The 18,035-nt window shown below is 43.8% G+C and overlaps 1 protein-coding gene across 1 annotated transcript in view; it reads right to left on the reverse strand.

The window, feature by feature from the left end:
* Positions 1–18,035, reverse strand: part of MYO1D (myosin ID) — a 350,574-nt gene that overhangs the window by 201,233 nt on the left and 131,306 nt on the right. Inside the window, 3 exon segments of the mRNA XM_038754744.1 lie at positions 571–703; positions 3,218–3,292; positions 7,978–8,048. Of these exon segments, the coding sequence (XP_038610672.1) occupies positions 571–703; positions 3,218–3,292; positions 7,978–8,048 (279 nt within the window).

The raw sequence follows: 18,035 nt of genomic DNA on the forward strand, positions 1-18,035 counted from the left end.
AATCTGTACAAACATATATACATATATACAGGTGCTGTGGGGAAGGGAAGGAGGTAAGATGGGGGGGGGATGGAGAGGGGGACGAGGGGGAGAGGAGGGAAGGGGCTCAGTCTGGGGAATGTCAGGACCGAGCGAAAAATCCTGTAGGGATAAACTGCAGGTGGGCGAGCCCTGCAGTAAGGGCTCAGAGAGAAATTGGGGTGGTCACATCCCCATTCATTCATTCATTCATCATCATCATCAATCGTATTTATTGAGTGCTTACTGTGTGCAGAGCACTGGACTAAGCGCTTGGGAAGTACAAATTGGCAACACATAGAGACAGTCCCTACCCAACAGTGGGCTCCCAGTCTAAAAGGGGGAGACGGAGAACAAAACCAAACATACTAACAAAATAAAATAAGTAGAGTAGATATGTACAAGTAAATGAATGATAGACCCAGCTCCTCCCGTGGCTCAGGAAAGGTCGAAATTCCCATTCCCGGCCTCCAACGCCTTCGCTTTCCGGAGGAAGCCCCAAACGGCCTCTTACGGGTGGACTCTTAGGATGGGGGGCAACGGATCGATTACCTTTGAGGCTAAGTTGTCTACCAAGGCGACCATGGAGTTCTTGAACAGGGTCGCGGCGGTGAGAGGCCGTTTGGTCACTTCGGTGATGCTCAGCTTGCCCTCGGGCCACATCTTCTTCAGCACGGGATTTGAGCTGGAAGGCCCAGGGACAGAGGAAAAAAAAAAACCAGATTATTTGTCCCCGTGGCCCGGCCGCCCCGTTGAGCCCCAGTCGATTTTGCGGCCTGGAATCCCCCAGATAATAACAATCAATCAATCAATCAATCAATCAATCAATCGTATTTATTGAGCGCTTACTATGTGCAGAGCACTGGACTAAGCGCTTGGGAAGTACAAACTGGCAACATCTAGAGACAGTCCCTACCCAACAGTGGGCTCACAGTCTCAAAGGGGGAGACAGAGAATAAAAACCCAACATACTAACAAAATAAAATAAATAGGATAGATATGTACAAGTAAAATAAATAAAGTAATAAATCTGTACAAACATATATCCATATATACAGGTGCTGTGGGGAAGGGAAGGAGGTAAGATGGGGGGATGGAGAGGGGGACGAAGGGGAGAGGAAGGAAGGGGCTGCAGAACAATACAGAACAGAACAGAACAATAATGGTGGTATTTAGAGAGTAATAGCAGCGTGGCTCGGTGGAAAGAGCCCGGGCTTTGGAGTCAGAGGTCGTGGGTTCGAATCCTGACTCCCCCACATGTCTGCTGAGTGACCTTGGGCAACCTGTGGAGGCCTTCCCAGACTGAGCCCCTTCCTTCCTCTCCCCCTCGTCCCCCTCTCCATCCCCCCCATCTTACCTCCTTCCCTTCCCCACAGCACCTGTATATATGTTTGTACATAATTATTACTCTATTTATTTATTTATTTATTTTACTTGTACATATCTATTCTATTTTATTTTGTAGTATGGTTGGTTTTGTCTCCCCCTTTTAGACTGTGAGCCCACTGTTGGGTAGGGACCGTCTCTAGATGTTGCCAATTTGTACTTCCCAAGCGCTTAGTACAGTGCTCTGCACACGGTAAGCGCTCAATAAATACGATTGATGATGATGATGAAGTCACTTCACTTCTCGGAGCCTCAATGACCTCATCTGTAAAATGGGGATGAAGACTGTGAGCCCCATGTGGGACAACCTGATCACCTTGTAACCTCCCCAGCACTTAGAACAGTGCTTTGCACATAGTAAGCGCTTAATAAATGCCATCATTATTATTATTAAGTGTACTCTCCAGAGTGCCTAGGTCAATGCTCTACATAATGATAATAATAATAATAATAATGATAGCATTTATTAAGCGCTTACTATGTGCAAAGCACTGTTATAAGTGCTGCCCCCACCATGGGACAACCTGATCACCTTGTAACCTCCCCAGAGCTTAGAACAGTGCTTTGCACATAGTAAGCGCTTAGTAAATGCCATTATTATTATTATTATTATTATTATTATTATTATTATTATTAAGTGGCGGAACCAGGATTAGAACCCACAACCTCTGACTCCCAAGCCCGGGCTCTTTCCACTGAGCCACGCTGCTTCTCGCTTCAATTTTGTGAGCCCGTCTTCTAGACTGTGAGCCCACTGTCGGGTAGGGACCGTCTCTATCTGTTGCCAACCTGTACTTCCCAAGCGCTTAGTCCAGTGCTCTGCACACAGTAAGCGCTCAATCAATACGACTGAATGAATGACTGTTTGGACAGATTGATTACTCTATTTTATTTTACTTGTACATATTTACTATTCCATTTTATTTTGTTAATATGTTTTGTTTTGTTGTCTGTCTCCCCCCTTCTAGACTGTGAGCCCGTTGTCAGGTAGGGACTGTCTCTATCTGTTGCCAACTTGTACTTCCAAAGCGCTTAGTACAGTGCTCTGCACACAGTAAGCGCTCAATCAATACGACTGAATGAATGAATGTTTGGACAGATTTATTACTCTTATTTTACTTGTACATATTTACTATTCTATTTTGTTAATATGTGTTGTTTTGTTGTCTGTCTCCCCCTTCTAGACTGTGAGCCCATTGTTGGGTAGGGACCGTCTCTATCTGTTGCCAACTTGTACTTCCCAAGCGCTTAGTACAGTGCTCTGCACACAGTAAGCGCTCAATCAATACGACTGAATGAATGAATGTTTGGACAGATTTATTACTCATTTACTTGTACATATTTACTATTCTATTTTGTTAATATGTGTTGTTTTGTTGTCTGTCTCCCCCTTCTAGACTGTGAGCCCACTGTTGGGTAGGGACCGCCTCTAGATGTTGTCAACTTGTACTTCCCAAGTGCTTAGTACAGTGCTCTGCACACAGTAAGCGCTCAATCAATACAATTGAATGAATGACTGTTTGGACAGATTTATTACTCTATTTTATTTTATTTGTACATATTTACTATTCTATTTTGTTAATATGTTTTGTTTTGTTGTCTGTCTCCCCCCTTCTAGACTGTGAGCCCATTGTCGGGTAGGGACTGTCTCTCTATGTTGCAAACTTGTACTTCCCAAGCGCTTAGTACAGTGCTGTGCACACAGTAAGCGCTCAATAAATCTGATTGAATGAATGAGTGAATGATGGGGTCTTCGCACCCGTGGCCCCGCGGTATCCATCCGACGGAGAACAGAAAAGAAATCCCATCCTACCTGTTGTACATAAGGCGCTTGAAATCTTGAAATAAGGTATCTTTGTTTTTGTCGATAAATCCGATGACGGAATAGCTAATTTTGAAAAAGAAAAAGAAAGGTGCATTTTGTCAGTCCTAGGCCGGGACGATAATAATAACAATTGTGGCATTTGCTAAGCGCTTGCTATATGCCAGACACCGTTCAATCAATCAATCCATCGTATTTATTGAGCGCTTACTGTGTGCAGAGCACTGGACTAAGCGCTTCTAAGTAGATAAAAGATAATCGGGTTGGACACAGTCCCTGTCCCATGTGGGGCTCGCGGTCTTCATCCCCATTTTACAGACGAGGGAACTGAGGCCCAGAGACGTGAAGTGACTTACCCAAGGCATTAGAACTCTCCCCCTTTTAGACTGTGAGCTCACTGTTGGGTAGGGACTGTCTCTATATGTTGCCACCTTGTACTTCCCACGCGCTTAGTACAGTGCTCTGCACACAGTAAGAGCTCAATATATACGATTGATTGATTGATTGATAACCTCCCCAGAGCTTAGAACAGGGCTTTGCACATAGTAAGCGCTTAACAAATACCATCATATTATTATTATTAAAATGGGGATGAAAACTGTCAGCCCCCCGTGGGACAACCTGATCACTTGTATCCAACCCAGCGGTTAGAACAGTGCTTTGCACATAGTAAGCGCTTAACAAATACCATTATTATTATTATTATTATTAAAATGGGGATAAAAACTGTGAGCCCCCCGTGGGACAACCTGATCACTTGTATCCAACCCAGCGGTTAGTACAGTGCTTTGCACATAGTAAGCGCTTAACAAATACCATCATATTATTATTATTAAAATGGGGATGAAAACTGTGAGCCCCCCGTGGGACAACCTGATCACCTTGTAACCTCCCCAGCGCTTAGAACAGGGCTTTGCACATAGTAAGCGCTTAACAAATACCATTATTATTATTATTATTATTATTAAAATGGGGATGAAAACTGTGAGCCCCCCGTGGGACAACCTGATCACTTGTATCCAACCCAGCGGTTAGAACAGTGCTTTGCACATAGTAAGCGCTTAAGAAATGCCATTATTATTATTAAAATGGGGATGAAAACTGTGAGCCCCCCATGAGACAACCTGATCACCTTGTAACCTCCCCAGCGCTTAGAACAGGGCTTTGCACATAGTAAGCGCTTAACAAATACCATTATTATTATTATTATTATTATTATTAACTTAATCCAGCCCACACACTTGGCTCTGTTAATGCCAACCTTCACATCGCATCTCCATCTCACTTATCTCGCCATGACCTCTCACCCCCGTCCCGCCTCTGGCCTGGAATTCCTTCCCTTCTCCAATCCGACGGACAATGGCTCTCCCTGCCCTTTCAAATCCTTATTGAAGGCCCATCTCCTCCAAGAATCAATCAATCAATCGCATTTATTGAGCGCTTACTGTGTGCAGAGCACTGGACTAAGCGCTTGGGAAGTACAAATTGGCAACATATAGAGACGGTCCCTACCCAACAGCCTTCCCTAAGCCCTAATTTCCTTGTCTCCCACTCCCTTCTCCCTTTATCCGTTCCCCCTCCCAGCCCCACACCGCTTACGTCCAGCTCTGTCACCGATTTATTTCCAATAATGTCCGCCTCCCCCTCTAGACTCTAAACTCGTTGTTGGCATGGAATGTGTCTGTTTATTATTATTAATAATAATAATGATGATGACGGTATTTGTTAAGCGCTTACTATGTGCACTGTTCTAAGCGCTGGGGAGGTTACAAGGTGATCAGGTGGTCCCACGGGGGGCTCACAGTTTTCATCCCCATTTTAATAATAATAATGATGGCATTTATTAAGCGCTTACTATGTGCCAAGCACTGTTCTAAGCGCTGGGGAGGTTACAAGGTGATCAGGTTGTCCCACGGGGGGCTCACAGTTTTCATCCCCATTTTAATAATAATAATGATGGCATTTATTAAGCGCTTACTATGTGCCAAGCACTGTTCTAAACGCTGGGGAGGTTACAAGGTGGTCAGGTGGTCCCACGGGGGGCTCACAGTTTTCATCCTCATTTTAATAATAATAATAATGCTGGTATTTGTTAAGTGCTTACTATGTGCAAAGCACTGTTCTAAGCGCTGGGGAGGTTACAACGTGATCAGGTTGTCCCACGGGGGGCTCACAGTCTCAATCCCCATTTTAATAATAATAATAATAATAATGATGGCATTTATTAAGCGCTTACTATGTGCAAAGCACTGTTCTAAGCGCTGGGGAGGCTACAAGGTGATCAGGTTGTCCCACGGGGGGCTCACAGTTTTGATCACCATTTTAATAATAATAATAATAATAATAATAATAATAATAATAATAATAATAATAATAATAATAATGGTATTTGTTAAGCGCTTACTATGTGCATTGTTCTAAGCACTGGGGAGGTTACAAGGTGACCAGGTTGTCCCACGGGGGGCTCACAGTTTTAATCCCCATTTTAATAATAGTAATAATAATGATGGTATTTGTTAAGCACTTACTATGTGGAAAGCACTCTTCTAAGCGCTGGGGAGGTTACAAGGTGATCAGGTTGTCCCACGGGGGGCTCATAGTTTTCATCCCCACTTTAATAATAGTAATAATAATGATGGTATTTATTAAGCGCTTACTATGTGCAAAGCACTGTTCTATGCGCTGGAGAGGTTACAAGGTGATCAGGTTGTCCCACGGGGGGCTCACAGTTTTAATCCCCATTTTAATAATAATAATAATAATAATAATGATGGTATTTATTAAGCGCTTACTATGTGCAATGCACTGTTCTAAGCGCTGGGGAGGTTACAAGGTGATCAGGTTGTCCTACAGGGGGCTCACAGTTTTAATTCCCATTTTAATAATAACAACAATAATAATGGTATTTATTAAGCGCTTATTATGTGCAAAGCACTGTTCTAAGTGCTGGAGAGGTTACAAGGTGATCAGGTTGTCCCATGGGGGGCTCACAGTTTTCATCCCCATTTTAATAATAATAATAATAATGATGGTATTTGTTAAGTGCTTACTATGTGCCAAGCACTGTTCTAAGCGCTGGGGAGGTTACAAGGTGGTCAGGTTGTCCCATGAGGGGCTCACAGTTTTCATCCCCATTTTAATAATAATAATAATAATAATAATGATGGAATTGATTAAGCGCTTACTATGTGCAAAGCACGGTTCTAAGTGCTGGGGAGGTTACAAGGTGATCAGGTTGTCGCACGGGGGGCTCACAGTCTTCATCCCCATTTTCCAGATGAGGTCACTGAGGCCCAAAGAAGTGAAGTGACTTGCTCAAAGTTACCCAGCTGACAGTTGGCAGAGCCGGAATTTGAACCCATGATCCCTGACTCCAAAACCCGGGCTCTTTCCACTGAGCCACGCCGCTTCTACTCTCCCAAGCGATTAGTACAGTGCTCCGCACGCAGTAAGCTCTCAACAAACACGATCGAAGGAATGAATGAATGAACGAAGAGCTCGATGAGCTTCACCGTTTGACGCTGCTGGTTTTTATTCAACACGTAATTACTATTACTATTACTATACACGTTACTATTCACTCAATCAATCAATCGTATTTAATTATTCTACTATTCTGCTATTGAGAAGCAGTGTGGCTCACTGGAAAGAGCCCGGGCTTTGGAGTCAGAGGTCACGGGTTCCAATCCCGGCTCCGCCAATTGTCAGCTGGGTGACTTTGGGCGAGTCACTTCACTTCTCTGGGCCTCAGTTCCCTCATCTGGAAAATGGGGATGAAGACTGCCATCATTACTTGTATATATTTGTACAGAGTTATTACTCTATTTTACTTCTACCTATTTACTATTCTATTTATTTTGTCCAAAAAATAAATATGTTTGTACATATTTATTACTCTATTTATTTTGTACATATCTATTCTATTTATTTTGTTAGTGTGTTTGGTTTTGTTCTCTGTCTCCCCCTTCTAGACTGTGAGCCCATTGTGGGGTAGGAACCGTCTTTATATGTTGCCGACGTGTACTTCCCAAGCGTTTAGTACAGTGCTCTGCACACAGTAAGCGCTTAATAAATATGATTGATTGATTGATTGATTGTTAATGATGTGCATAGAGCTATAATTCTATTTGTTCTGACGATTCTGACACTGGTCTACATGTTTTATTCTGTTGCCTGTCTCCCCCTTCTAGACTGTGAGCCCGTTGTGGGGTAGGAACCGTCTTTATATGTTGCCGACGTGTACTTCCCAAGCGCTTAGTACAGTGCTCTGCACACAGTAAGCGCTCAATAAATACGATTGATTGATTGATTGATTGATTGATTGACTGTGAGACCCCTGGGGGACAGCCTGATCACCCTGTAACCTCCCCAGCGCTTAAAACAGTGCTCTGCACATGGTAAGCATTTAATAAATGCCATCATTATTATTATTATTATTATTGCTTCACTCATCTGGTTTCGATATCTTCGAGTAATTATTTTCTTGGGCTAGGCCCGGAGGTTTTCTGAGCGACTGGTGTTAGTTTTTAAAGCTCTAATAAATAACGCAATGTGGGATAAACCTATTTAATCCCTCTCCGTCACGCCGGCAGCCTAACAAAGGCTGACGATCTTCCATGATGGTGGGAAGAATCGGAGCACGCTGGCTGCGATTTGGAGTCTTCCAGGAAAAAGGAGCAGCCCAAGGAATCTCCTAGAAGAGATTTCCCCTCGGGACATCGGAAGGACGGATCCGGAACGGGGACACTTACATCACATCTCCGGCGTAGTGCTTAATCCGGAAATCGCGATCGAACTCCAGGATTTTGTCGGTGGCGCAGAGCTAGGAGAGAAGGCGGTGGAGGTTGTTATAATTCATCATCAATCGTATTTCATCAGCAATCGTATTGATTTATCGATATAATTCATTCAGTCGCATTTATTGAGCGCTTACTGTGTGCAGAGCACTGGACTAAGCGCTTGGGAAGTACAAATTAGCAACGAATGGCATGTATCTTTCCACTTCTCTGGAGGTGAAGGCGGTGGAGGTTGTTATAATTCATCATCAATCGTATTTCATCATCAATCGTATTGATTTATCGATATAATTCATTCAGTCGTATTTATTGAGCGCTTACTGTGTGCAGAGCACTGGACTAAGCGCTTGGGAAGTACAAATTGGCAACGAATAGCATGTATCTTTCCACTTCCCTCGAGGTGGGCTCCTTTTCTGGTCCACCTTGATATGAAACTAACGAGGATGGCCCAACGATGATGATGATAATGGGATTTGTTAAGCGCGTACTATATAAGCGCATTGTACAGATCTATTACTGTACAAATCTTTGTACAGATTGATTAATCTATTTATTTTACTTGTACATATTTACTATTCTGCCCAATGATGATGATGATAATGTTGCCAATTTGTTGCCAATTTGTACTTCCCAAGCGCTTAGTACAGTACTCTGCACATAGTAAGCACTCAATAAATATGATTGATGATGATGATGATAATGGTATTTGTTAAGCGCTTACTATATAGCGCGTTTTATTTTACTTGTACATATGTACTTCCCAAGCGCTTAGTCCAGTGCTCTGCACACAGTAAGCGCTCAATAAGTACGATTGAATGAATGAATGAATGAATGAAGGAAGGAAGGAAGGAAACTCACAGGGACAGGCCCTACTCCAGTTGAACTTCCCTCTTTTTGATAATCGAGAAAGGCAGTCTTTCACTGCTTGTGTTTCCCAAATTCTGGGGCCGGAGCCTGGTGTTTATCAATCGATCATTGGGAAGGAAACTATTTATTACTCTATTTATTATTACTCTATTTATTATTACTCTATTTATTATTACCCTATTTATTATTACTCTATTTATTTATTAGTACTCTATTTATTACTCTATTTTACTTGTACATATTTATTCTATTTATTTTATTCTGTTAATACGTTTTGTTTTGTTCTCTGTCTCCCCCTTCTAGACTTTGAGCCCGCTGTTGGGTAGGGACCGTCTCTATGTGTTGCCAACTTGGACTTCCCAAGCGCTTAGTCCAGTGCTCTGCACACAGTAAGCGCTCAATAAATATGATTGACTGAATGAATGAATGTATGTATGTTTGTGCATATTTATTACTCTATTTATTTTACTTGTAAATATGTATTCTATTTATTTTATTTTGTTAATATGTTTTGTCTTGTTCTCTGTCTCCCCCTTCTAGACTGTGAGCCCGCTGTCGGGTAGGGACCGTCTCTATACGTTGCCAACTTGGACTTCCCAAGCGCTCAGTCCACTGCTCTGCATGCAGTAAGCGCTCAGTAAATACGATTGAATGAATGAATGCATGAATGAATGAATGAATATTCTATTTATTTTCTTTTGTTAATATGTTTTGTTTTGTCGTCTGTCTCCCCCTTCCAGACTGTGAGCCCACTGTTGGGTAGGGACCGTCTCTAGATGTTGCCAACTTGGACTTCCCAAGCGCTTAGTCCAGTGCTCTGCACACAGTAAGTGCTCAATAAATACGATTGAATGAATGAATGAATGTATATATGTTTGTACATATTTATTACTCTATTTTCTTGTAAATATGTATTCTATTTATTTTATTTTGTTAATACGCTTTGTCTTGTTCTCTGTCTCCCCCTTCTAGACTGTGAGCCCGCTGTCGGGTAGGGACCGTCTCTATACGTTGCCAACTTGTACTTCCCAAGCGCTCAGTCCAGTGCTCTGCACACAGTACATGCTCAATAAATATGACTGAATGACTATTTACTATTCTATTTATTTTATTTTGTTAATATGCTTTGTTTTGTCGTCTGTCTCCCCCTTCTAGCCTGTGAGCCCACTGTTGGGTAGCGACCGTCTCTATACGTTGCCAACTTGGACTTCCCAAGAGCTTAGTCCAGTGCTCTGCACACAGTAAGCGCTCAATAAATATGACTGAATGACTATTTACTATTCTATTTATTTTATTTTGTTAATACGTTTTGTTTTGTCGTCTGTCTCCCCCTTCTAGCCCGTGAGCCCGCTGTTGGGTAGGGACCGTCTCTATACGTTGCCAACTTGGACTTCCCAAGCGCTCAGTCCAGTGCCCTGCACGCAGTAAGCGCTCAATAAATACGATGGAATGAATGAATGAATGAACAAATCCAAATGCAGGCTCTGAGCTGTCAGCGGGCATTCCCGGGATCCCGTTTTTTTCTGAACAAAGGACAATCGCTAACTCAATGGAAGCGATCCAAAATGGCACAAGCGCCTTACGGATTTAAGTGACAGGAAGATGAATAATGGTGAAAATCAGTGGCTACAGTTTATTTCTGCCCCAAGGGCTGGCGTCATTTCATTTCTTTGTTTCCTTCCTACAAAGGGGCAGGATCCTCCAAATTGCGTTTAATAAGCTCCAATTTCCTCTCCCCGACAACCCTCCGGCCCTAAATGAGAAAACGCTTCGCTGTCGCTCTCCTAGAGAACCAGCAAAGGATGGGGAACGTTTCGGTTTTAATCATCATCAATTGTATTTATTGAGCGCTTACTATGTGCAGAGCACTGGACTAAGCGCTTGGGAAGTACAAATTGGCAACATCTAGAGACGGTCCCTACCCAACAGTGGGCTCACATTGTCCCCTCCTGAGGGCTTAATATAGCGTTCTGCACACAGTAAGCGCTCAATGAATATGATAATAATAATAATAATGGCATTTATTAAGCGCTCACTATGTGCCAAGCACTGTTCTAAGCTCTGGGGAGGTTACAAGGTGATCAGGTTGACCCACGGGGGGCTCGCAGTCTTCATCTCCGTTTTACAGATGAGGCAACTGAGGCCCAGAGAAGTCAAGTAATAATAATAATAACCCCCATCTTAACTCCTTCCCTTCCCCACAGCACCTGTATATATGTATATATGTTTGTACATATTTATTACTCTATTTATTTATTTATTTTACTTGTACCTATCTATTCTATTTATTTTATTTTGTCAGTGTGTTTGGTTTTGTTCTCTGTCTCCCCCTTTTAGACTGTGAGCCACTGTTGGGTAGGGACCGTCTCTATATGTTGCCAACTTGGACTTCCCAAGTGCTTAGTACAGTGCTCTGCACACAGTAAATGCTCAATTAATACGACTGATTGATTGATTAATGATGTCATTTATTAAGCGCTTACTATATACAAAGCACTGTTCTAAGCGCTGGGGAGGTTACAAGGTGATGAGGTTGTCCCATGGGGGGCTCACAGTCTTCATCCCCAGTTTACAGATGAGGCAACTGAGGCCCAGAGAAGTCAAGTAACAATAATAATAATGATGATGTCATTTATTAAGGGCTTACTATGTGCAAAGCACTGTTCTAAGCACTGGGGAGGTTACAAGGTGATCATGTTGTCCCACGGGGGGCTCACGGTCTTCATCCCCGTTTTACAGATGAGGCAACTGAGGCCCAGAGAAGTCAAGTAATAATAATAATAATAATGATGTCATTTCTTAAGCGCTCACTATATGCAAAGCATTGTTCTAAGCGCTGGGGAGGTTACAAGGTGATCAGGTTGTCCCACGGGGGGCTCATAGTCTTCATCCCCGTTTTACAGATGAGGGAACTGAGGCTTAGAGAAGTTAAATGACTTGCCCAAAGTCACACAGCTGACAAGTGGCGGAGCCGGGATTTGAACCCGTGACCTCGGACTCCAAAGCCCGGGCTCATTTTCACTGAGCCACGCTGCTTCCAAAGTCACCCAGCTGACAATTGGCAGAGCCGGGATTTGAACCCATGACCTCTGACTCCAAAGCCCGGGCTCTTTCCACTGAGCCACGCTGCTTCTCTTATCTCTGCTCCAGCTTTTTGGTGTTTTTAGATCGGTCCTGTAAGCAGTGGCATTTATTAGTACATTACAGTTCCAGAGGGGAGCGGGTGCTATATTAAGTAAGCCAACTGTCTGCTGTGTGGCTTTGGGCAAGTCACTTCACTTCCCTGGGCCTCCGTTCCCTCATCTGGAAAATGGGGATGAAGACTGTGAGCCCCACTGGGGACAACCTGATCACCTTGTAACCTCCCCAGCGCTTAGAACGGTGCTTTGAACATAGTAAGCACTTAATAAATGCCACTATTATCATTATTATTATTATTATTATTAAGTGGCGGAGCTGGAATTAGAACCCATGACCTCTGACTCCCAAGTGCTTAATAAATGCCATTATTATTATTATTATAATTATAATAATTATTATTACTCTTATTATTAAGAGTGTAAAATTCCTGACCTTTGGATTTTAAAACCATCCTAGCGAGGTGCACAGAAACAGTAAAGCAGGACTCTTCGCTGTTCCTGCGTCCCACTCAGTACCTTCTTGCCTCTTTTTACCTCATCTGTAAAATGGGGATGAAGCCTGTGAGCCTCCCGTGGGACAACCTGATCTCCTTGCAACCTCTCCAGAGCTTAGAACAGTGCTTTGCACATAGTAAGCACTTAACAAATACCATTATTATTATTATTATATTATTATTTTTTTAAAATGCTTTTGTTAAGCGCATATCATATTCATTCATTCATTCAATCGTGTTTATTGAGCGCTTACTGTGTGCAGAGCACTGCACTAAGCGCTTGGGAAGTCCAAGTCGGCGACATCTAGAGACGGTCCCTACCCAACAGCGGGCTCGCAGTCTAGAAGGGGGAAACAGACAACAAAACAACACATATTAACAAAATAAAATAAATAGAATAGTGAATATGTACAAGTAAAATAGAGAAATAAATCTGTACAACCAAATCTGTACCATATGGCAGACACTGTTTCATTCATTCATTCAATCAGTCGTATTTATTGAGCGCTTACTGTGTGCAGAGCACTGCACTAAGCGCTTGGGAAGTCCAAGTTGGCAACATATAGAGACGGTCCCTATCCAACAGCGGGCTCACAGGCTAGAAGGGGGAGACGGAGAACAAAACCAAACATATTAACAAAATAAAATCAATAGAATAGATATGTACAAATAAAATAGAGGAATAAATACGTACAAACATATGTACATATACACAGGCGCTTACTGCACACAGTAAGCGCTCAATAAATACGATTGATTGATTGATTGATTGAGGAGGCCGGGTCACCGTGGCCCGGCCACGAGGCCGGTGAAGCCGTGAGCTGTTTTCCCGGTCGCCGCATTATTCCGGGCAGAGTAAAATCCAAGGATGACGGGGCTCTCCCTCCATTGGTTCCGGATGACATCATGGTTTCGGGATAATCGGGATGGGCATTTTTCCGGGCACTGGATTACACCAGTCTGAAGCGCCCTCTCCTGGGCTCTGGTCTCGAATCCTGGAAATCTACACACTTCTTGGACTACTTATAATAATAAGTAATAATAATTATAATAATGATGTCATGTATTAAGCGCTTACTACGTGCAAAGCGCTGTTGTAAGCGCTGGGGAGGTTACGAGGCGATCAGCGTGGCTCAATGGAAAGAGCCCGGGCTTTGGAGTCAGAGGTCATGGGTTCAAATCCCGGCTCCGCCACTTGTCAGCTGGGTGACTTCGGGCAAGTCACTTCACTTCTCTGGGCCTCAGTTACGCTTAACAAATACCATTATTATTATCCTTATTATAAATCGCTCAAGTGCTTACTCTCCCAAGGGCTTAGTACAGTGCTCTGCACCCAGTAAGCACCTAATAAATACAGTCGATTAATAGAAGCAGTGTGGCTTCTATTGGCTTCATCTGGAAAATGGGGATTAAGACTTTGAGCCCCCCGTGGGACAACTTGATCACCTTGTAACCTCCCCAGCGCTTAGAACAGCGCCTTGCACACAGTAAGTGCTTAATAAATGCCATTATTATTATTATTATCAGGTTGTCCCACGGGGGGCTCACAGTCTTAATCCGTGTGACTTCGGGCAAGTCACTTCACTTCTCTGGGCCTCAGTTCCCTCATCTGGAAAATGGGGATGAAGACTGGGAGCCCCCTTGGGACAACTTGATCACCTTGTAACCTCCCCAGCGCTTAGAACAGTGCCTTGCACATAGTAAGTGCTTAATAAATGCCATTATTATTATTATTATCAGGTTGTCCCACGGGGGGCTCACAGTCTTAATCCGTGTGACTTCGGGCAAGTCACTTCACTTCTCTGGGCCTCGGTTCCCTAAATGGGGATGAAGACTGGGAGCCCCCCGTGGGACAACCTGATCACCTTGTAACCTCCCCAGCGCTTAGAACAGTGCCTTGCACATAGTAAGCGCTTAATAAATGCCATTATTATTATTATTATTATCAGGTTGTCCCACGGGGGGCTCACAGTCTTAATCCGTGTGACTTCAGGCAAGTCACTTCACTTCTCTGTGCCTCAGTTCCCTCATCTGGAAAATGGGGATGAAGACCGTGAGCCCCCCGTGGGACAACCTGATCACCTTGGAACCTTCCCAGCACTTAGAACAGTGCTTTGCACATGGTAAGCACTTAATAAATGCCATCATCATCATTATTATTATTAATCCCCATTTTCCAGATGAGGTAACTGAGGCCCAGAGAAGTGAAGTGACTTGCCCAAAGTCACCCAGCTGACAATTGGCGGAGCCGGGATTTGAACCCATGACCTCTGACTCCAAAGCCCGGGCTGTTTTCCACTGAGCCACGCTGCTTCTCTAATCTTATCTAATAATGATATCTAATAGTGATAATAATATAATGATAGTATAACAATAATAATAATAATAATGATAATGATGGCATTTGTTAAGCGCTTACTACGTGCCAGGCACTGTTCTCAGCGCTGGAGAGGATACACCGTCTCTAAACATTGCTGACTTGTATCAATCAATCAATCGCATTTATTGAGCGCCTACTGTGTGCAGAGCACTGTACTAAGCGCTTGGGAAGTCCAAGTTGGCAACATCTAGAGACGGTCCCTACCCGACAGTGGGCTCACAGTCTAGAAGGGGGAGACAGAGAACAAAACAAAACATACTGACAAAATAAAATAAATAGAAATGTACAAGTAAAATAAATGAATAGAGAAATAAATATGTACAAACTTATATACATATATACCCAAGCGCTTAGGACAGTGCTCTGCACACAGTAAGTGCTCAATAAATACGACTGAATGAATACAAGCATGGCTCAGTGGAGAAGAGCCCGGGCTTTGGAGTCAGAGGTCATGGGTTCAAACCCCGGCTCCGCCAATTGTCAGCTGTGTGACTTTGGGCAAGTCACTTAACTTCTCTGTGCCTCAGTTACCTCATCTGTAAAATGGGGATTGAGACTGTGAGCCCCCAGTGGGACAACCTGATCACCTTGTAACCTCCCCAGTGCTTAGAACAGTGCTTTGCACATAGTAAGCGCTTAATAAATGCCATTATTATTATTATTATCCGGTTGTCCCACGGGGGGCTCACAGTCTTCATCCCCATTTTACAGATGAGGGAACTGAGGCCCAGAGAAGTGAAGTGACTTGCCCAAAGTCACCCAGCTGACAAGCGGCGGAGCCGGGGTTTGAACCCATGACCTCTGACTCCCAAGCCCGGGCTCTTTTCACTGAGCCCCGCTGCTTCTATTGATCGACTGTATTTATTAGGTGCTTACTGGGTGCAGAGCACTGTACTAAGCACTTGGGAGAGTAAGCACTTGAGCGATTTATAATAATAACAATAATGATGGTATTTGTTAAGCGCTTACTATGTGCCAAGCACTGTTCTAAGCGCTGGAGAGGATACACGGTGATCAGGTTGTCCCACATGAGGCTCACAGTCTTCATCCCCATTTGACAGATGAGGTCACGGAGGCCCAGAGAAGTTAAGTAAGTTGCCCAAAGTCACACAGCTAAGCTGAGCCACGCTGCATCTATTAATAAATCGTATTTATTGAGCGCTTACTGGGTGCAGAGCACGGTACTAAGCACTTGAGAGAGTAAGCACTTGAGCGATTTATAATAATAATAATAATAATGATGGTATTTGTAAAGCGCTTACTATGTGCCAAGCACTGTTCTCAGCGCTGGAGAGGATACAAGGTGATCCGGTTGTCCCACATGAGGCTCACAGTCTTCATCCCCATTTGACAGATGAGGTAACTGAGGCACAGAGAAGTGAAGTGACTTGCCCAAAGTCACCCAGCTGATAAGTGGCAGAGCCGGGGTTTGAACCCACGACCTCTGACTCCCAAGCCCGGGCTCTTTTCACTGAGCCACGCTGCTTCTATTAATCGATTGCGTTTATTGAGCGCTTACTGGGTGTACAGCACTGTACTAAGCACTTGGGAGAGTAAGCACTTGAGCGATTTATAATAATAATAATAATAATAATAATAATAATAATGGCATTTGTGAAGCGCTTACTATGTGCCAAGCACTGTTCTCAGAGCTGGAGAGGATACAAGGTCATCTGACTGTCCCATGTGGGGCTCACAGTCTTCATCCCCATTTGACAGATGAGGGAACTGAGGCCCAGAGAAGTGAAGTGACTTGCCCAAAGTCACACAGCTCACAAGTGGCAGAGCTGGGGTTTGAACCCACCACCTCTGACTCCAAGCCCGGGCTCTTTTCACTGAGCCACGCTGCTTCTGTTAATCGATTGTGTTTATTGAGCGCTTACTGGGTGTAGAGCACTGTACTAAGCACTTGGGAGAGTAAGCACTTGAGCGATTTATAATAATAATAATAATAATAATGTCATTTGTTAAGCGTTTACTACATGCCAAGCACTGTTCTCAGCGCTGGAGAGGATACAAGGTGATCAGGTTGTCCCATGTGGGGCTCCCAGTCTTCATCCCCATTTGACAGATGAGGGAACTGAGGCCCAGGGAAGTGAAGTGACTTGCCCAAGGTCATCCAGCTGACAAGTGGCGGAGCCGGGGTTTGAACCCACGACCTCTGACTCCCAAGCCCGGGCTCTTTTCACTGAGCCACGTTGCTTCGATTAATCAATTGTATTTATCAGGTGCTTACTGGGTGCAGAGCACTGTACTAAGCACTTGGGAGAGTAAGCACTTGAGCAATTTATAATAATAATAATAATAATAATAATAATAATGGCACTTGTTAAGCGTTTACTACGTGCCAAGCACTGTTCTCAGCGCTGGAGAGGATACAAGGTCATCTGGTTATCCTATGTGGGGCTCACAGTCTTTATCCCCATTTGACAGACGAGGGAACTGAGGCCCAGAGAACTGAAGTGACTTGCCCAAGGTCATCCAGCAGACATGTGGCGGAGCCGGGTTTTGAACCCACGACCTCTGACTCCCAAGCCCGGGCTCTTTCCACTGAGCCGCGCTGCTTCTATTCATCGACTGTATTTATTAGGTGCTTACTGGGTGCAGAGCACTGTACTAAGCACTTGGGAGAGTAAGCACTTGAGCGATTTATAATAATAATAATAATAATAATGGTATCTGTTAAGCGCTTACTATGTGCAAAGCACTATTCTAAGCACTGGGGAGGTTACAAGGTGATCCGGTTGTCCCACGGGGGGCTCACAGTCTTCATCTCCTTTTTCCTCTCCCCCTCCCCACCCCTTCCGCCCTACCTCCTTCCCCTCCCCACAGCCCCTGTATAGATGTTTGGACAGATTTATTACTCGATTTATTTTCCTTGTCCATATTTACTATTCTATTTATTGTGTTCATGATGCGCATCTAGCTTTATTTCTATTTATTCTGACGACTTGACACCCGTCCCCATGTTTCGTTTTGTCGTCCGTCTCCCCCTTCTAGCCTGTGAGCCCGCTGTCGGGCAGGGACCGTCTCTAGATGTTGCCGACTTGGACTTCCCAAGCGCTTAGTCCAGTGCTCTGCACACAGTAAGCGCTCAATAAATACGACAGACTGAATGAACCCCCATTTTCC

Source organism: Tachyglossus aculeatus, chromosome 11 (assembly GCF_015852505.1).
Source record: "Tachyglossus aculeatus isolate mTacAcu1 chromosome 11, mTacAcu1.pri, whole genome shotgun sequence".
Classification (NCBI taxonomy): domain Eukaryota; kingdom Metazoa; phylum Chordata; class Mammalia; order Monotremata; family Tachyglossidae; genus Tachyglossus; species Tachyglossus aculeatus.